General features: G+C 51.1%; 4 protein-coding genes across 4 annotated transcripts; 3 read left to right on the forward strand and 1 right to left on the reverse strand.

The window, feature by feature from the left end:
- The first annotated feature begins 1,989 nt into the window (after positions 1–1,989).
- On the forward strand, positions 1,990–2,400 carry LOC147663970 (histone H3). The gene has a single exon (XM_086950116.1). It carries the CDS (start codon positions 1,990–1,992, stop codon positions 2,398–2,400), a length of 411 nt encoding a protein of 136 aa, XP_086806242.1.
- An 869-nt stretch (positions 2,401–3,269) lies between these two features.
- On the reverse strand, positions 3,270–3,714 carry LOC147663971 (histone H2B 1.2-like). The gene has a single exon (XM_086950056.1). It carries the CDS (start codon positions 3,701–3,703, stop codon positions 3,323–3,325), a length of 381 nt encoding a protein of 126 aa, XP_086806182.1. The 5' UTR covers positions 3,704–3,714; the 3' UTR covers positions 3,270–3,322.
- A 318-nt stretch (positions 3,715–4,032) lies between these two features.
- On the forward strand, positions 4,033–4,431 carry LOC147663972 (histone H2A type 2-C-like). Its single transcript, XM_086950117.1, has one exon. The coding sequence runs from the start codon at positions 4,033–4,035 to the stop codon at positions 4,429–4,431; it is 399 nt and encodes a 132-aa protein (XP_086806243.1).
- Positions 4,432–5,675: 1,244 nt separating this feature from the next.
- Positions 5,676–6,063, forward strand: LOC147663973 (histone H4). The gene has a single exon (XM_086950035.1). The coding sequence runs from the start codon at positions 5,714–5,716 to the stop codon at positions 6,023–6,025; it is 312 nt and encodes a 103-aa protein (XP_086806161.1). The 5' UTR covers positions 5,676–5,713; the 3' UTR covers positions 6,026–6,063.
- Positions 6,064–21,027: the final 14,964 nt, after the last annotated feature.

A 21,027-nucleotide genomic window follows, 5' to 3' on the forward strand; every position in this document is an offset into this window, starting at 1 on the left:
TCCCTGCAGGAGGCCCCTCCCGCCCGCGGGCCGCCGCTCCCGGCCTCAGAGCGCGAGGGTGGACCGGGGAAAAGGGTCCCGGAGCCCGGGATTCCGGTCACGGAGGCGTCAGCCACCGGGGGAGGGCAGAGATTCACGGCGGATTGCAAGCCTCTGTGGACGGGGTCGGCTGAAACGGGGGCGGGCACGGGAAGGGGCTGAAGCTGGGCTTCTTTTCATGTGTGCACGGGAGCGTGTGTTTAACGGATTGTGGTTTAAAACTTTGAAACTCCGATGGTAGGAAACACAAATGTCAGCTCGGAGCAGAGAGCCGAGTGCGCCTCGCACAGCCCTCTCTCCTCGGGACCAATCAGGGGCTGGCTCCTCCCTATATATGCACGGGGCTCGGGCCGAGGTACATTTCCGTTCTGTGACAGCGTCAGCGTCGAGACTTGCATAGCAATGGCAGAAACCGCTCCAGCCGCCGCGGCTCCTCCCGCTGAGGTCGCCCCCAAGAAGAAGCAGAAGAAAGCAGCGGGGGCCTCCAAGGCCAAGAAGCCTTCCGGTCCCAGCGTGTCCGATCTCATCCTGAAGTGCGTGACCGCCTCGGCCGAGAGGAAGGGAGTCTCCCTGGTGGCCCTGAAGAAGGCGCTGACCGCCGCCGGCTACGATGCGGACAAGAACAAGAGCCGCGTCAAGGTCTCCCTCAAGAGCCTGGTCAGCAAAGGCGCCCTAGCTCAGCTGAAGGGCACCGGGGCCTCCGGATCCTTCAAGGTGAATAAGAAGCAGCTGGAAGGTAAGAAGGCGGCCAAGAAGTCAGCCTCCAAGACCAAGAAGCCAGCCGCCAAGAAAGCAGCCCCTGCCGCCAAGAAGCCCAAAAAGGCTCCCGCGGGGGTCAAGAAGAGCCCGAAGAAGGTCAAGAAGCCAGCAGCAGCCAAGAGCCCCAAGAAGCCCAAGGCTGCCCCCGCCAAGAAGGCTGCCAAGAGCCCAGCGAAAGCCAAGGCGGCGAAGCCCAAAGTAGCCAAGAAAAGCCCTGCCAAGGTAGTCAAACCCAAGGCAGCCAAGCCCAAAGCAGCGAAGCCCAAAAAGGCAGCGCCCAAGAAGAAGTAAGGGCTTGCACCGAGACACTGCAAACACAACGGCTCTTTTAAGGGCCACCACCCTGTCTAGAAGAGAGCGTGTTCATCCCCACCTTTGCACCCACCCAATGCCCCACTTCTCAAAAATAAACCGCACAATGCATCCATAGGGCACCTTTCCACGCGCGAGTGCCGCGTGTGATCTTGGCCATATAAACGGCTCTTTCGGGGCTGCGTGGATTGAAATCGGTATAACATAGACAATAAGGGGGTCTGGGAGTTATAAGACCTCCGTTTATAATGCATGTGCAATAACGTGTGTGTCTCGGTGCTTTCACTGTACCCGGGCAGACTCGATGTAGTGTCTGCATAAAGCAGAGGATTGTGCTCTTTCAATCGAGCAGCAGGTAACGGGGGAGTGTTCCAGGGTGAGCAGGGGCGGGTAAGAAGGGGGTCTGGGAGTCATAAGACCGGGGTTTATTATAAACGTGTGTGTGTGTGTGTGTTGGTGCTTTCACTGTACCCGGGCAGACTCGAGCGCAGGTAACGGGGGAGTGTTCCAGGGTGATAAGGGCAGTGTGCTTATGACATCTCGGGCTCCTCTCCCGGGGGACCGGGGTCGAGTCGTCGGCGTGACTAGTAGTGGATGGACGGACACGGAGACAAAGGCTGGCCGAGGCGCGGGCTCCGGCTCCGGCTCCAACTCACGTCATTCAACCGGAGGCTTCTCTTTTATCCACAGCTCATTGGACAGCTAGGCTGCAGCCTCCCGTTCAGTAACCAATCGTTGTACACCGCGGGCTATTTTCGAACGTAGGGCGGTCTCTTCAGCCAACCAGAGCAGCCCTCCGTCTGTGAGGGCATAAATAGAGCTCTTTCCCCGGTAGACGCCATTCTTCCTCGCTCGTCGCTGAGAGAGACCGCTCCCGCCATGGCCCGCACCAAGCAGACAGCCCGCAAGTCCACCGGCGGCAAAGCGCCCCGCAAGCAGCTGGCCACCAAGGCAGCTCGCAAGAGCGCGCCTGCCACCGGGGGAGTCAAGAAGCCTCACCGCTACCGGCCCGGCACCGTGGCTCTCCGCGAGATCCGCCGCTACCAGAAGTCCACCGAGCTCCTCATCCGCAAGCTGCCCTTCCAGCGCTTGGTGAGGGAGATCGCCCAGGACTTCAAGACCGATCTGCGCTTCCAGAGCTCCGCCGTCATGGCCCTGCAGGAGGCAAGCGAGGCCTACCTGGTCGGGCTCTTCGAGGACACCAACCTGTGCGCCATCCACGCCAAGAGGGTGACCATCATGCCCAAGGACATCCAGCTGGCCCGTCGCATCCGAGGCGAGAGAGCCTAAGGAGACAGACCGACCCGAACAACCACCACAACGGCTCTTTTAAGGGCCACCACCCTGTCACCTTTGAGCTTCTCTTATCTGCCATGGCATGGCCTACAGGTTAGGGAGGAGGGGCTGTGAATACCACGAGCACCGGGCAACTTATACCGCTTCTGGGGAAACCAGAGCACTCGGTGTCCACAGTGCACAAACACCTCTTCCACGTGCCCTTCATTTGAAGCGTTGTTTGGGTAGAGGGTTGTGGTAGGGATCCGCGGGTCACAAGCCACCGCTTTTGGGCATCTGTGCTCCCGGTACATCGGGTTCTGAGAGTACCACGAGTACTGGGCAACTTATACAGGCTCTGGGGGTGACCAGAGCCTTCCGTCTTCACAGTGCACAAACACCTCGTCAATGTGCCCATCATTTAATGGCGGCAGGGATCCGCTGGTCACAAGCCAGCGCTATGAGGCATCTGGGCTCCCGGTACATGGGGTTCATGTGTCTGATTTCGGTAGCGTTTGCCCCGGGGCGTATTGTAGCCGTTCCCCTGGGTCTGGAAATACAAACACAACGCTAATTAAACCGGCACACATTAAAGCTGCTCGCCCATAACATGGAAAGCAAATTGCCCGGGAGTAGCTGTGTGAATTGCCAGCAGGTTTATATAACGTCATCGTTACATTACAGTGCATAGGTGGCACTTGGTCCCAGGGAGGGCTCATTCATATAGACATGTTTATTGAAAGAGGCAAAACGGGCTGCCTGCTCCATCGTCCCTCGGTGTGCAGCAAACCCCGGGAGAGCGGCGCTATCTGCGCTCAACATTACCCTTATAAAAACACATATTCTTCTGTCATACTAGGGTTACATTAGCTCTTAGGGGAGGAAGTGGTTGGCCCTTAAAAGAGCCGTTGTGTTCGTTGGGGTGCGCCTGGAAGCCTTACTTGGCGCTGGTGTACTTGGTGACGGCCTTGGTGCCCTCCGACACGGCGTGCTTGGCCAGCTCTCCGGGCAGCAGAAGGCGGACTGCGGTCTGGATCTCCCGTGAGGTGATGGTGCGCCGCGAGTTGTAGAGAGCCAGTTTGGAAGACTCTGCAGCGATGCGCTCAAAGATGTCGTTCACGAAGGAGTTCATGATGCCCATGGCCTTGGAAGAGATGCCGGTGTCCGGGTGCACCTGCTTCATCACTTTGTAAATGTAGATGGCATAGCTTTCCTTCCTGCTCCTCTTGCGCTTCTTCCCGTCCTTCTTGGGCGGCTTGGAGAGCGCTTTCTTGGAGCCCTTCTTGGGAGCCGGCGCGGACTTGGCTGGTTCAGGCATGGTCGAGGATCTTTCACCGCGTGCTGTGGAGCCGAGAGAAATCATGTTTGGGCGGCCCCACTTGTATTTATAGCCAGGGCGTGCAAAGCAGCTTCTTCCCGGCTCTCCCTTCTCATTGGCAGGTATAGGCCGGGCCCCCACTTCCTATTGTAATGCGGTTCTGGGACACTGATTGGCTAAACCATAGCACGCCTTCCTCCAATGAGAAGTACTATCAACGACTAGCTGTCAACCAATCAGACGCACCCGAAGTCTTTATATTACCGAGTCCAGCAAAAAGAGCAGTATCATTCTCGCTGTTGTGTGACTGAGACTGTACATCGATCGCCATGTCTGGACGCGGAAAGCAGGGAGGAAAGGCCCGCGCCAAGGCCAAGACACGCTCTTCCAGAGCCGGGCTCCAGTTCCCCGTGGGCCGTGTGCACAGACTGCTCCGTAAGGGAAGCTACGCCGAGAGGGTGGGCGCCGGTGCCCCCGTCTATCTGGCTGCAGTGCTGGAGTACCTGACCGCCGAGATCCTGGAGCTGGCTGGCAACGCCGCCCGGGACAACAAGAAGACCCGCATCATCCCCAGACACCTCCAGCTGGCCATCCGCAACGACGAGGAGCTGAACAAGCTGCTGGGCCGAGTCACCATCGCCCAGGGAGGAGTCCTGCCCAACATCCAGGCCGTGCTGCTGCCCAAGAAAACCGAGAGCCACAAGGCACAGGGCAAAGCAAGCAAGTAAAGGCCCGCAGACCCCCGTGGAAATACACCCTAAACACAAAGGCTCTTTTCAGGGCCATCCACAGACTCCATCAAAGAGCGTATCCGTGCCGAGGTGTTACTCTGGCGGCTTCATAGATGCGGCAGCGCCCGCGCCGTCGCTTCATAGGTGGGACACACTCCAAGCCCTCGGCCCTGCATATAAATGTTGCCCCCGTCCCCAAAGCCCAGCTTCGAGTCCGATATCCATAATGTTTTTTCTAATAAAAATCCTATATTTATTTGGCATCTTTTTGGGGCAGACGACACAACCGGGCGCGAGATGGGGACCGTTACGGGATTGCAGGCGGCCAGACACAGCGGGGTGGTGCCGGTGAGGCCTTTAACGTGTGTTGGGCTCCATTAAACATGTCCGAGGCTTCTGTTCATATTGGGAGGGGGCGCCGAAAGAGAGGGTTAGGCGGGCCGCGGTCACAAGTAGGGGCCGGGAAGAGAGGTGCCTTGGGCTCGAGACGTGGACAGTGTTACGGGGTTGCAGGCAGTCACACACAGCGGGGAGGAGCCGGTGTGGGCTCCATTGAAACATGTCCTAAGCATCTGTTCATATTGGGAGGGGCACGGAACGAGAGGGTTAGGCGGGCCGCGGTCACAAGTGGGGGCCGGGAAAAGGGGTGCCTTGGGCGCGAGACTTGGACAGTGTTACGGGGTTGCAGGCGGTGTCACACAGCGGGGTGGTGCCGGTGTAGGGCTCCATTGAAACAAGTCCGAGGCTTCGGTTCATATTGGGAGGGGGCACCGAACGAGAGGGTTAGGCGGGCTGCGGTCACAAGTGGGGGCCGGGAAGGGAGGTGCCTTGGGCGCGAGACGTGGACAGTGTTACGGGGTTGCAGGCGGCCACACACAGCGGGGTGGTGCCGGTGAGGCCGTTAACGTGTGTTGGGCTCCTTTAGAAATGTCCGAGGCTTCTGTTCATATTGGGAGGGGGGCACGGAACGAGAGGGTTAGGCGGGCCGGTCACAAGTGGGGGCCGGGAAGGGAGGCGTGTGCGTGTGTTTGACTGTGGTCTGTGCGCCGGCGGCAGCAGCTGAGCCAACCCATGACAAAGGCGGGCTGGGAGCCCGCTCTTTTTCAAACGGCAACGGCCTCTCCAGCCCCCGCTCCCTGCAGAGGGCGGGCCGGGGCCGGGCTCTCCCGCCTCACAGGGCGGGCGCTTGGACTCCCTCGCAGGTCCGCAGCTCCTCCATATAATCAGCCGGTGCGGGGGCTGGAGCTATCACTTCTGCTCACAGCACCGAGAGGAGAACATGTCTGGACGCGGCAAAGGAGGGAAGGGGCTCGGCAAAGGCGGCGCCAAGAGGCACCGCAAGGTGCTCCGGGACAACATCCAGGGCATCACCAAGCCGGCCATTCGCCGCCTGGCGCGCCGTGGCGGAGTCAAGCGCATCTCCGGCCTCATCTACGAGGAGACCCGCGGAGTGCTGAAGGTTTTCCTGGAGAACGTGATCCGGGACGCCGTCACCTACACCGAGCACGCCAAGAGGAAGACCGTCACCGCCATGGATGTGGTCTATGCCCTGAAGCGCCAGGGCCGCACCCTCTACGGATTCGGCGGTTAAACACTCGACTTGCCCACGGAAAAAAAAGACAAAACAACCCAAAGGCTCTTTTAAGAGCCGACCACCATGTCTTGTGAGAGCTGGGTCTATGAACTATTATTCCCGCAGCGCAGGGCTCCTATCTAGGCCCCCACTCGGTCGGGAGGGGAGGATGGAGGGAACCCGGGGATTTGCTCCGCAGCCACTCTGCTCGGGAAGGCGGGTTCAGCCCGGCCCAGGGTCCGCCACCGTAGAGCCCTAAACTGGTAACCTAAGGCGGGTTCAGGGGACCTACATCATGGAGCCATGGACTGGGGACCTAAGGCGTGTGTAGCCCGCCCCAGGGTCTCTTTATCCTGAGGCCCGAAACTGGGTAGATAAGGCAGGTTTAGCACGGCACAGGGCTCCGCCATCATGGAGCCCTGGACTGGGGACCTAAGGCGTGTTTATCCCTGCCCAGGGGCCCGCCATCATGGAGCCCTGGACTGGGGACCATAAGGCGTGTTTAGCCCGCCCCAGGGTCCCGTTGTCCTTGGCCCCGAAACCGGAGAGATAAGGCGTGCTTAGCCCGGCCCCGGGGACCGCCACCATGGAGCCCTGAACTGGTAACCTAAGGCGGGTTCAGCCCGGTTCAGGGGCCCACCGTCATGGAGCCCTGGACTGGGGACCTAAGGCGTGTGTAGACCGCCCCAGGGTCCCGTTATCCTGGGGCGACGAAACTCGGGAGATAAGGCAGGTTTAGCCCTGCCCAGGGGCCCGCCGTCTTGGAGGCCTGGACTGGGGGACCTATGCCGACTATTAAGCCCCCACGTAGTGGGGGGTTACAGCACCAGAGCGGGAGACAAAGTTGGAGTTAACGCGGCGGTTCCGCCGATCGGCCATCTGGTCGCATGGCTCAGTGGGCCATCTGGTCGCACCGTTGTGCAGTGACCAGATGGCCCAGTGAGCCTGGCGACCAGATGGCCGGGCGGCGGAACGGCCGCGCTAACTCCAACTTTGTCTCCTGCCCAGGCTCTGTAAGCCCCCACTGCGTGGGGGCTTAATGGTCGATGAAGTCGAGTTCCCATGCAGGCCCATAGGAAGAGGCTGTGGCATCCTGATTCTTGCGGCGAACCAGCATGACCGTTTACGGGTCCCTGTGGGTCTTTAAGCACCCGTTTCAGTTTTTTTCTGTGTGGACAGTTTGGTTCAAGGGGACAATGGCACTACTTCTACCCAGGGCTGGGGAGCTCCGATTCGGGTAAAATTTTCGGTTTTCCCCCTTGCTGGAGGTAAGCAAAACAGAAAAAAAAACGATATATACAATTTTTTTTGTTTAATTCATTGTATACTAACTCTTCAGGTTCAAGGGGACAAAGTCACTTTTCCTACCCAGGGCTGGTGAGCTCCGATTCGGGTAACATTTCCGGTTTCCCCCCTTAGCTGGAGGTCGGCCCAAAAAAAAAAAAAAAACCTACAAACACATATTTCTATTGTATTGTATTTTTTTTACTATATATAAACATTTTTTTTTTTTTAACTCTCTAGGTTCAAGGGGACAAAGTCACTGTTTCTACCCGAGGCTATGGAACTCCGATTCGGGTAACATTTCCGGTTTTCCCCCTTAGCTGGAGGTAAGCAAAAAAAAACTATATATACACTTTTTTTTTTAAATTGATTTTATACCAACTCTTTAGGTTCAAGGGGACAAAGTCACTTTTCCTACCCAGGGCTGGTGAGCTCCGATTCGGGTAACATTTCCGGTTTTCCCCCTTAGCTGGAGGTCTGCCAAAAAAAAAATACCTTCATTCAAAAGGTATTTTACATTATCAGATTCTAGCCTTCAGTGTCCCAAGCCCATTTCTAGCCTGCAGGCACAAAGTGGCTATTTCTACACAGGGCTATGGAGCTCCGCGCAGGGTGAGATTCACCCCTGTTACAGTATCAGCACAAGGCTGTGGGCCTGTTTAGTGATAATTGTAACATTTGGTTGAGTTCATCTTCAAAGGGATACAGTTGCTCCTACTAACCTTGGCTATGGAGCTCCGCGCAGGGTAAGATTTCGGGTTATACCCCTGGCTGGAGGTTTGATAAGAAAACACTTTACATGGTCAAAGTGTATTTCACCCCTTTATAGCATCAGGACAAGGCCTTGGGCCTGTCTCCAGCCACCTGTTTTTGTGATGCTTGCCTGCCTAGATGTGTGAAAACCCAACAAATCACATACACAACAGAGTGTATTTAACCCCTGTACAGTTACAGGGAAAGGTCTGCAAGGCCTTGGGCCTACCTCCAGCCTCCCGGCAGCAGTTTTAATGAATCTTGTGACATTAGGAGGTGTTAAGCTTCAAGGGGATGAAGTTGTACCTTCTACCCAGGGTTATGGAGCTCCGCGCAGGGTAAGATTCGAGATTACACCCCTAGCTGGAGGTTTGAAAACAAAGCACTTCATATACTCAACAAAGTGTATTTAACTCCTCTGCAGTTCCAGGAAAAGGCCTGCAAGGCCTTGGGCCTACTTACAGCATCCAGGCACCAGTTTTACTGAATCTTGTGACATTTGGAGGTGTTAAGCTTCAAGGGGATGAAGTTGTACCTTCTACCCAGGGTTATGGAGCTCCGCGCAGGGTAAGATTCGAGATTACACCCCTAGCTGGAGGTTTGAAAACAAAGCACTTCATATACTCAGCAAAGTGTATTTAACTACTTTGCAGTTACAGGAAAAGTCCTGCAAGGCATTGGGACTACTTCCAGCATCCAGGCACCAGTTTTGATGAATCTTGTGACATTTGGAGGTGTTAAGCTTCAAGGGGATGAAGTTGTACCTTCTACCCAGGGTTATGGAGCTCCGCGCAGGGTAAGATTTCAGATGTCACCTCTAGCTGGATGTGTGAATAACCAACACATTACTGACACCACAAAGTGTATTTATCCCCTTTACAGTTACAGGGAAAGGTCTGCAAGGCCTTGGGCTTACCTCTAGCCTCCAGGCAGCAGTTTTAATGAATCTTGTGACATTTGGAGGTGTTAAGCTTCAAGGGGATGAAGTTGTACCTTTTGCCCAGGGTTATGGAGCTCTGCGCAGGGTAAGATTCCAGATTTCACCCATAGCTGGATGTTTGAAAACAAAGCACTTCAAATACTCAGCAAAGTGTATTTAACTACTTTGCAGTTACAGGAAAAGTCCTGCAAGGCCTTGGGCCTACTTCCAGCAACCAGGCACCAGTTTTGATGAATCTTGTGACATTTGGAGGTGTTAAGCTTCAAGGGGATGAAGTTGTCCCTTCTACCCAGGGTTTTGGAGCTCCGCGCAGGGTAAGATTTCAGATGTCACCCCTAGCTGGATGTGTGAATAACCAACACATTACAGACACCACAAAGTGTATTTAACCCCTTTACAGTTACAGGAAAAGTCCTGCAAGGCATTGGGACTACTTCCAGCATCCAGGCTCCAGTTTTGATGGATCTTGTGACATTTGGAGGTGTTAAGCTTCAAGGGGATGAAGTTGTACCTTCTACCCAGGGTTATGGAGCTCCGCGCAGGGTAAGATTCCAGATTACACCCCTAGCTGGAGGTTTGAAAACAAAGCACCTCAAATACTCAGCAAAGTGTATTTAACTACTTTGCAGTTACAGGAAAAGGCCTGCAAGGCCTTGGGCCTACTTCCAGCATCCAGGCACCAGTTTTGATGAATCTTGTGACATTTGGAGGTGATTAGCTTCAAGGGGATGAAGTTGTCCCTTCTACCCAGGGTTATGGAGCTCCGCGCAGGGTAAGATTTCAGATGTCACCCCTAGCTGGATGTGTGAATAACCAACACATTACAGACACCACAGAGTGTATTTAACCCCTTTACAGTTACAGGGAAAGGTCTGCAAGGCCTTGGGCCTACCTCCAGCCTCCAGGCAGCAGTTTTAATGAATCTTGTGACATTTGGAGGAGTTAAGCTTCAAGGGGATAAAGTTGTCCCTTCTACCCAGAGTTATGGAGCTCCGCGCAGGGTAAGATTTCAGATGTCACCCCTAGCTGGATGTGTGAATAACCAACACATTACAGACACCACAAAGTGTATTTAACCCCTGTACAGTTACAGGGAAAGGTCTACAAGGCCTTGGGCCTACATCCAAGCTCCAGGCAGCAGTTTTAATGATTCATGTGACATTTGGAGGTGTTAAGCTTCAAGGGGATGAAGTTGTACCTTCTACCCAGGGTTGTGGAGCTCCGCGCAGGGTAAGATTCCAGATTACACCCCTAGCTGGAGGTTTGAAAACAAAGCACTTCATATACTCAACAAAGTGTATTTAACTCCTCTGCAGTTCCAGGAAAAGGCCTGCAAGGCCTTGGGCCTACTTACAGCATCCAGGCACCAGTTTTACTGAATCTTGTGACATTTGGAGGTGTTAAGCTCCAAGGGGATGAAGTTGTACCTTCTACCCAGGGTTATGGAGCTCAGCGCAGGGTAAGATTCGAGATTACACCCCTAGCTGGAGGTTTGAAAACAAAGCACTTCATATACTCAGCAAAGTGTATTTAACTACTTTGCAGTTACAGGAAAAGTCCTGCAAGGCATTGGGACTACTTCCAGCATCCAGGCACCAGTTTTGATGAATCTTGAGACATTTGGAGGTGTTAAGCTTCAAGGGGATGAAGTTGTACCTTCTACCCAGGGTTGTGGAGCTCCGCGCAGGGTAAGATTCCAGATTACACCCCTAGCTGGAGGTTTGAAAACCAAGCACTTCATATACTCAGCAAAGTGTATTTAACTCATCTGCAGTTCCAGGAAAAGGCCTGCAAGGCCTTGGGCCTACTTACAGCATCCAGGCACCAGTTTTACTGATACTTGTGACATTTGGAGGTGTTAACTTTCAAAGGGTATGAAGTTGTACCTTCTACCCAGGGTTATGGAGCTCCGCGCAGGGTAAGATTTCAGGTATCACCCCTGCCTGGATGTGTGAATAACCAACACATCTCAGACACCACAGAGTGTATTTAACCCCTTTACAGTTACAGGGAAAGGTCTGCAAGGCCTTGGGCCTACCTCTAGTCTCCAGGCAGCAGTTTTAGTGAATCTTGCGACATTTGGAGGTGTTAAGCTTCAAGGGGATGAAGTTGTACCTTCTACCCAGGGTTGTGGAGCTCCGCGCAGGGTAAGATTCCAGATTACACCCCTAGCTGGAGGTTTGAAAACAAAGCACTTCATATACTCAGCAAAGTGTATTTAACTACTTTGCAGTTACAGGAAAAGTCCTGCAAGGCATTGGGACTACTTCCAGCATCCAGGCACCAGTTTTGATGAATCTTGTGACATTTGGAGGTGTTAAGCTTCAAGGGGATGAAGTTGTACCTTCTACCCAGGGTTATGGAGCTCCGCGCAGGGTAAGATTTCAGATGTCACCCCTAGCTGGATGTGTGAATAACCAACACATTACAGACACCACAAAGTGTATTTAACTCCTTTGCAGTTCCAGGAAAAGGCCTGCAAGGCCTTGGGCCCACCTCCAGCATCCAGGCACCAGTTTTACTGATACTTGTGACATTAGGAGGTGTTAACCTTCAAAGGGTATGAAGTTGTACCTTCTACCCAGGGTTATGGAGCTCCGCGCAGGGTAAGATTTCAGATGTCACCCCTAGCTGGAGGTGTTGAAACAAAACACTTAACAAACTCGGCAAAGTGTATTGAACTCCTTTGCAGTCCCAGGAAAAGGCCTGCCAGGCCTTGGGCCTACTTACAGCATCCAGGCACCAGTTTTGATGACTCTTGTGACATTTGGAGGTGTTAAGCTTCAAGGGGATGAAGTTGCCCCTTCTACCCAGGCTTATGGAGCTCCGCGCAGGGTAAGATTTCAGATGTCACCCCTAGCTGGATGTGTGAATAACCAACACATTACAGACACCACAAAGTGTATTTAACCCCTTTACAGTTACAGGGAAAGGTCTGCAAGGCCCTGGGCATACCACCAGCCTCCAGGCAGCAGTTTTAATGAATCTTGTGACATTTGGAGGTGTTAAGCTTCAAGGGGATGAGGTTGTACCTTCTACCCAGGGTTATGGAGCTCCGCGCAGGGTAAGATTCCAGATTTCACCCCTAGCTGGATGTTTGAAAACAAAGCACTTCACATACTCAGCAAAGTGTATTTAACTACTTTGCAGTTACAGGAAAAGGCCTGCAAGGCCTTGGGCCTACTTCCAGCAACCAGGCACCAGTTTTGATGAATCTTGTGACATTTGGAGGAGTTAAGCTTCAAGGGGATAAAGTTGTCCCTTCTACCCAGAGTTATGGAGCTCCGCGCAGGGTAAGATTTCAGATGTCACCCCTAGCTGGATGCGTGAATAACCAACACATTACAGACACCACAAGGTGTATTTAACCCCTGTACAGTTACAGGGAAAGGTCTACAAGGCCTTGGGCCTACCTCCAGCCTCCAGGCAGCAGTTTTAATGAATCTTGTGACATTTGGAGATGTTAAGCTTCAAGGGGATAAAGTTGTACCTTCTACCCAGGGTTATGGAGCTCTGCGCAGGGTAAGATTCCAGATTTCACCCATAGCTGGATGTTTGAAAACAAAGCACTTCACACACTCAGCAAAGTGTATTTAACTACTTTGCAGTTACAGGAAAAGGCCTGCAAGGCCTTGGGCCTACTTCCAGCAACCAGGCACCAGTTTTGATGAATCTTGTGACATTTGGAGGTGTTAAGCTTCAAGGGGATGAAGTTGTCCCTTCTACCCAGGGTTTTGGAGCTCCGCGCAGGGTAAGATTCCAGATTTCACCCCTAGCTGGATGTTTGAAAACAAAGCACTTCACATACTCAGCAAAGTGTATTTAACTACTTTGCAGTTACAGGAAAAGGCCTGCAAGGCCTTGGGCTTACTTCCAGCAACCAGGCACCAGTTTTGATGAATCTTGTGACATTTGGAGGAGTTAAGCTTCAAGGGGATAAAGTTGTCCCTTCTACCCAGAGTTATGGAGCTCCGCGCAGGGTAAGATTTCAGATGTCACCCCTAGCTGGATGCGTGAATAACCAACACATTACAGACACCACAAGGTGTATTTAACCCCTGTACAGTTACAGGGAAAGGTCTACAAGGCCTTGGGCCTACCTCCAGCCTCCAGGCAGCAGTTTTAATGAATCTTGTGACATTTGGAGATGTTAAGCTTCAAGGGGATAAAGTTGTACCTTCTACCCAGGGTTATGGAGCTCTGCGCAGGGTAAGATTCCAGATTTCACCCATAGCTGGATGTTTGAAAACAAAGCACTTCACACACTCAGCAAAGTGTATTTAACTACTTTGCAGTTACAGGAAAAGGCCTGCAAGGCCTTGGGCCTACTTCCAGCAACCAGGCACCAGTTTTGATGAATCTTGTGACATTTGGAGGTGTTAAGCTTCAAGGGGATGAAGTTGTCCCTTCTACCCAGGGTTTTGGAGCTCCGCGCAGGGTAAGATTTCAGATGTCACCCCTAGCTGGATGTGTGAATAACCAACACATTACAGACACCACAAAGTGTATTTAACCCCTTTACAGTTACAGGAAAAGTCCTGCAAGGTATTGGGACTACTTCCAGCATCCAGGCTCCAGTTTTGATGGATCTTGTGACATTTGGAGGTGTTAAGCTTCAAGGGGATGAAGTTGTACCTTCTACCCAGGGTTATGGAGCTCCGCGCAGGGTAAGATTCCAGATTACACCCCTAGCTGGAGGTTTGAAAACAAAGCACCTCAAATACTCAGCAAAGTGTATTTAACTACTTTGCAGTTACAGGAAAAGGCCTGCAAGGCCTTGGGCCTACTTCCAGCATCCAGGCACCAGTTTTGATGAATCTTGTGACATTTGGAGGTGATTAGCTTCAAGGGGATGAAGTTGTCCCTTCTACCCAGGGTTATGGAGCTCCGCGCAGGGTAAGATTTCAGATGTCACCCCTAGCTGGATGTGTGAATAACCAACACATTACAGACACCACAAAGTGTATTTAACTCCTTTGCAGTTCCAGGAAAAGGCCTGCAAGGCCTTGGGCCCACCTCCAGCATCCAGGCACCAGTTTTACTGATACTTGTGACATTTGGAGGTGTTAACCTTCAAAGGGTATGAAGTTGTACCTTCTACCCAGGGTTATGGAGCTCCGCGCAGGGTAAGATTTCAGATGTCACTCCTAGCTGGATGTGTGAATAACCAACACATTACAGACACCACAAAGTGTATTTAACCCCTTTACAGTTACAGGAAAAGTCCTGCAAGGCATTGGGACTACTTCCAGCATCCAGGCACCAGTTTTGATGAATCTTGAGACATTTGGAGGTGTTAAGCTTCAAGGGGATGAAGTTGTACCTTCTACCCAGGGTTGTGGAGCTCCGCGCAGGGTAAGATTCCAGATTACACCCCTAGCTGGAGGTTTGAAAACCAAGCACTTCATATACTCAGCAAAGTGTAATTAACTCATCTGCAGTTCCAGGAAAAGGCCTGCAAGGCCTTGGGCCTACTTACAGCATCCAGGCACCAGTTTTACTGATACTTGTGACATTTGGAGGTGTTAACTTTCAAAGGGTATGAAGTTGTACCTTCTACCCAGGGTTATGGAGCTCCGCGCAGGGTAAGATTTCAGGTATCACCCCTGCCTGGATGTGTGAATAACCAACACATCTCAGACACCACAGAGTGTATTTAACCCCTTTACAGTTACAGGGAAAGGTCTGCAAGGCCTTGGGCCTACCTCTAGTCTCCAGGCAGCAGTTTTAGTGAATCTTGCGACATTTGGAGGTGTTAAGCTTCAAGGGGATGAAGTTGTACCTTCTACCCAGGGTTGTGGAGCTCCGCGCAGGGTAAGATTCCAGATTACACCCCTAGCTGGAGGTTTGAAAACAAAGCACTTCATATACTCAGCAAAGTGTATTTAACTACTTTGCAGTTACAGGAAAAGTCCTGCAAGGCATTGGGACTACTTCCAGCATCCAGGCACCAGTTTTGATGAATCTTGTGACATTTGGAGGTGTTAAGCTTCAAGGGGATGAAGTTGTACCTTCTACCCAGGGTTATGGAGCTCCGCGCAGGGTAAGATTTCAGATGTCACCTCTAGCTGGATGTGTGAATAACCAACACATTACTGACACCACAAAGTGTATTTATCCCCTTTACAGTTACAGGGAAAGGTCTGCAAGGCCTTGGGCTTACCTCTAGCCTCCAGGCAGCAGTTTTAATGAATCTTGTGACATTTGGAGGTGTTAAGCTTCAAGGGGATGAAGTTGTACCTTTTGCCCAGGGTTATGGAGCTCTGCGCAGGGTAAGATTCCAGATTTCACCCATAGCTGGATGTTTGAAAACAAAGCACTTCAAATACTCAGCAAAGTGTATTTAACTACTTTGCAGTTACAGGAAAAGTCCTGCAAGGCCTTGGGCCTACTTCCAGCAACCAGGCACCAGTTTTGATGAATCTTGTGACATTTGGAGGTGTTAAGCTTCAAGGGGATGAAGTTGTACCTTCTACCCAGGGTTATGGAGCTCCGCGCAGGGTAAGATTTCAGATGTCACCCCTAGCTGGATGTGTGAATAACCAACACATTACAGACACCACAAAGTGTATTTAACTCCTTTGCAGTTCCAGGAAAAGGCCTGCAAGGCCTTGGGCCCACCTCCAGCATCCAGGCACCAGTTTTACTGATACTTGTGACATTAGGAGGTGTTAACCTTCAAAGGGTATGAAGTTGTACCTTCTACCCAGGGTTATGGAGCTCCGCGCAGGGTAAGATTTCAGATGTCACCCCTAGCTGGAGGTGTTGAAACAAAACACTTAACAAACTCGGCAAAGTGTATTGAACTCCTTTGCAGTCCCAGGAAAAGGCCTGCCAGGCCTTGGGCCTACTTACAGCATCCAGGCACCAGTTTTGATGAATCTTGTGACATTTGGAGGTGTTAAGCTTCAAGGGGATGAAGTTGTCCCTTCTACCCAGGGTTATGGAGCTCCGCGCAGGGTAAGATTTCAGATGTCACCCCTAGCTGGATGTGTGAATAACCAACACATTACAGACACCACAAAGTGTATTTAACCCCTTTACAGTTACAGGGAAAGGTCTGCAAGGCCCTGGGCATACCTCCAGCCTCCAGGCAGCAGTTTTAATGAATCTTGTGACATTTGGAGGTGTTAAGCTTCAAGGGGATGAGGTTGTACCTTCTACCCAGGGTTATGGAGCTCCGCGCAGGGTAAGATTCCAGATTTCACCCCTAGCTGGATGTTTGAAAACAAAGCACTTCACATACTCAGCAAAGTGTATTTAACTACTTTGCAGTTACAGGAAAAGGCCTGCAAGGCCTTGGGCCTACTTCCAGCAACCAGGCACCAGTTTTGATGAATCTTGTGACATTTGGAGGAGTTAAGCTTCAAGGGGATAAAGTTGTCCCTTCTACCCAGAGTTATGGAGCTCCGCGCAGGGTAAGATTTCAGATGTCACCCCTAGCTGGATGCGTGAATAACCAACACATTACAGACACCACAAGGTGTATTTAACCCCTGTACAGTTACAGGGAAAGGTCTACAAGGCCTTGGGCCTACCTCCAGCCTCCAGGCAGCAGTTTTAATGAATCTTGTGACATTTGGAGATGTTAAGCTTCAAGGGGATAAAGTTGTACCTTCTACCCAGGGTTATGGAGCTCTGCGCAGGGTAAGATTCCAGATTTCACCCATAGCTGGATGTTTGAAAACAAAGCACTTCACACACTCAGCAAAGTGTATTTAACTACTTTGCAGTTACAGGAAAAGGCCTGCAAGGCCTTGGGCCTACTTCCAGCAACCAGGCACCAGTTTTGATGAATCTTGTGACATTTGGAGGTGTTAAGCTTCAAGGGGATGAAGTTGTCCCTTCTACCCAGGGTTTTGGAGCTCCGCGCAGGGTAAGATTCCAGATTTCACCCCTAGCTGGATGTTTGAAAACAAAGCACTTCACATACTCAGCAAAGTGTATTTAACTACTTTGCAGTTACAGGAAAAGGCCTGCAAGGCCTTGGGCCTACTTCCAGCAACCAGGCACCAGTTTTGATGAATCTTGTGACATTTGGAGGAGTTAAGCTTCAAGGGGATAAAGTTGTCCCTTCTACCCAGAGTTATGGAGCTCCGCGCAGGGTAAGATTTCAGATGTCACCCCTAGCTGGATGCGTGAATAACCAACACATTACAGACACCACAAGGTGTATTTAACCCCTGTACAGTTACAGGGAAAGGTCTACAAGGCCTTGGGCCTACCTCCAGCCTCCAGGCAGCAGTTTTAATGAATCTTGTGACATTTGGAGATGTTAAGCTTCAAGGGGATAAAGTTGTACCTTCTACCCAGGGTTATGGAGCTCTGCGCAGGGTAAGATTCCAGATTTCACCCATAGCTGGATGTTTGAAAACAAAGCACTTCACACACTCAGCAAAGTGTATTTAACTACTTTGCAGTTACAGGAAAAGGCCTGCAAGGCCTTGGGCCTACTTCCAGCAACCAGGCACCAGTTTTGATGAATCTTGTGACATTTGGAGGTGTTAAGCTTCAAGGGGATGAAGTTGTCCCTTCTACCCAGGGTTTTGGAGCTCCGCGCAGGGTAAGATTTCAGATGTCACCCCTAGCTGGATGTGTGAATAACCAACACATTACAGACACCACAAAGTGTATTTAACCCCTTTACAGTTACAGGAAAAGTCCTGCAAGGCATTGGGACTACTTCCAGCATCCAGGCTCCAGTTTTGATGGATCTTGTGACATTTGGAGGTGTTAAGCTTCAAGGGGATGAAGTTGTACCTTCTACCCAGGGTTATGGAGCTCCGCGCAGGGTAAGATTCCAGATTACACCCCTAGCTGGAGGTTTGAAAACAAAGCACCTCAAATACTCAGCAAAGTGTATTTAACTACTTTGCAGTTACAGGAAAAGGCCTGCAAGGCCTTGGGCCTACTTCCAGCATCCAGGCACCAGTTTTGATGAATCTTGTGACATTTGGAGGTGATTAGCTTCAAGGGGATGAAGTTGTCCCTTCTACCCAGGGTTATGGAGCTCCGCGCAGGGTAAGATTTCAGATGTCACCCCTAGCTGGATGTGTGAATAACCAACACATTACAGACACCACAAAGTGTATTTAACTCCTTTGCAGTTCCAGGAAAAGGCCTGCAAGGCCTTGGGCCCACCTCCAGCATCCAGGCACCAGTTTTACTGATACTTGTGACATTTGGAGGTGTTAACCTTCAAAGGGTATGAAGTTGTACCTTCTACCCAGGGTTATGGAGCTCCGCGCAGGGTAAGATTTCAGATGTCACCCCTAGCTGGAGGTGTTGAAACAAAACACTTAACAAACTCGGCAAAGTGTATTGAACTCCTTTGCAGTCCCAGGAAAAGGCCTGCCAGGCCTTGGGCCTACTTACAGCATCCAGGCACCAGTTTTGATGAATCTTGTGACATTTGGAGGTGTTAAGCTTCAAGGGGATGAAGTTGTACCTTCTACCCAGGGTTATGGAGCTCCGCGCAGGGTAAGATTTCAGATGTCACTCCTAGCTGGATGTGTGAATAACCAACACATTACAGACACCACAAAGTGTATTTAACCCCTTTACAGTTACAGGAAAAGTCCTGCAAGGCATTGGGACTACTTCCAGCATCCAGGCACCAGTTTTGATGAATCTTGAGACATTTGGAGGTGTTAAGCTTCAAGGGGATGAAGTTGTACCTTCTACCCAGGGTTGTGGAGCTCCGCGCAGGGTAAGATTCCAGATTACACCCCTAGCTGGAGGTTTGAAAACCAAGCACTTCATATACTCAGCAAAGTGTAATTAACTCATCTGCAGTTCCAGGAAAAGGCCTGCAAGGCCTTGGGCCTACTTACAGCATCCAGGCACCAGTTTTACTGATACTTGTGACATTTGGAGGTGTTAACTTTCAAAGGGTATGAAGTTGTACCTTCTACCCAGGGTTATGGAGCTCCGCGCAGGGTAAGATTTCAGGTATCACCCCTGCCTGGATGTGTGAATAACCAACACATCTCAGACACCACAGAGTGTATTTAACCCCTTTACAGTTACAGGGAAAGGTCTGCAAGGCCTTGGGCCTACCTCTAGTCTCCAGGCAGCAGTTTTAGTGAATCTTGCGACATTTGGAGGTGTTAAGCTTCAAGGGGATGAAGTTGTACCTTCTACCCAGGGTTGTGGAGCTCCGCGCAGGGTAAGATTCCAGATTACACCCCTAGCTGGAGGTTTGAAAACAAAGCACTTCATATACTCAGCAAAGTGTATTTAACTACTTTGCAGTTACAGGAAAAGTCCTGCAAGGCATTGGGACTACTTCCAGCATCCAGGCACCAGTTTTGATGAATCTTGTGACATTTGGAGGTGTTAAGCTTCAAGGGGATGAAGTTGTACCTTCTACCCAGGGTTATGGAGCTCCGCGCAGGGTAAGATTTCAGATGTCACCTCTAGCTGGATGTGTGAATAACCAACACATTACTGACACCACAAAGTGTATTTATCCCCTTTACAGTTACAGGGAAAGGTCTGCAAGGCCTTGGGCTTACCTCTAGCCTCCAGGCAGCAGTTTTAATGAATCTTGTGACATTTGGAGGTGTTAAGCTTCAAGGGGATGAAGTTGTACCTTTTGCCCAGGGTTATGGAGCTCTGCGCAGGGTAAGATTCCAGATTTCACCCATAGCTGGATGTTTGAAAACAAAGCACTTCAAATACTCAGCAAAGTGTATTTAACTACTTTGCAGTTACAGGAAAAGTCCTGCAAGGCCTTGGGCCTACTTCCAGCAACCAGGCACCAGTTTTGATGAATCTTGTGACATTTGGAGGTGTTAAGCTTCAAGGGGATGAAGTTGTCCCTTCTACCCAGGGTTATGGAGCTCCGCGCAGGGTAAGATTTCAGGTATCACCCCTGCCTGGATGTGTGAATAACCAACACATCTCAGACACCACAGAGTGTATTTAACCCCTTTACAGTTACAGGGAAAGGTCTGCAAGGCCTTGGGCCTACCCCCAGCCTCCAGGCAGCAGTTTTAATGAATCTTGTGACATTTGGAGGTGTTAAGCTTCAAGGGGATGAAGTTGTACCTTCTACCCAGGGTTATGGAGCTCCGCGCAGGGTAAGATTCCAGATTTCACCCCTAGCTGCACGTTTGAAAAGAAAGCACTTTACATACTCAGCAAAGTGTATTTAACTCATTTAGAGTAACAGGAAAAGGCCTGCAAGGCCTTGGGCCTACTTCCAGCATCCAGGCACCAGTTGTACTGATACTTGTGACATTTGGAGGTGTTAACCTTCAAAGGGTATGAAGTTGTACCTTCTACCCAGGGTTATGGAGCTCCGCGCAGGGTAAGATTTTAGGTATCACCCCTGCCTGGATGTGTGAATAACCAACACATCTCAGACAACACAAAGTTTATTTAACCCCTTTACAGTTAGAGGGAAAGGTCTGCAAGGCCTTGGGCCTACCTCAAGCCTCCAGGCAGCAGTTTTAATGAATCTTGTGACATTTGGAGGTGTTAAGCTTCAAGGGGATGAAGTTGTACCTTCTACCCAGAGTTATGGAGCTCCGCACCGGGTAAGATTCCAGATTTTACCCGTAGCTGCACGTTTGAAAATAAAGCACTTTACATACTCAGCACAGTGTATTTATCTCCTTTGCAGGTCCAGGAAAAGGCCTGCAAGGCCTTGGGCCTACTTCCAGCATCCAGGCACCAGTTTTGATGAATCTTGTGACATTTGGAGGTGTTAAGCTTCAAGGGGATGAAGTTGTCCCTTCTACCCAGGGTTATGGAGCTCCGCGCAGGGTAAGATTTCAGATGTCACCCCTAGCTGGATGTGTGAATAACCAACACATTACAGACACCACAAAGTGTATTTAACCCCTTTACAGTTACAGGGAAAGGTCTGCAAGGCCTTGGGCCTACCTCCAGCCTCCAGGCAGCAGTTTTAATGAATCTTGTGACATTTGGAGGTGTTAAGCTTCAAGGGGATGAAGTTGTACCTTCTACCCAGGGTTGTGGAGCTCCGCGCAGGGTAAGATTCCAGATTACACCCTTAGCTGGAGGTTTGAAAACA

Source organism: Lissotriton vulgaris, unplaced genomic scaffold (genome assembly GCF_964263255.1).
Source record: "Lissotriton vulgaris unplaced genomic scaffold, aLisVul1.2 SCAFFOLD_728, whole genome shotgun sequence".
Taxonomy (NCBI): domain Eukaryota; kingdom Metazoa; phylum Chordata; class Amphibia; order Caudata; family Salamandridae; genus Lissotriton; species Lissotriton vulgaris.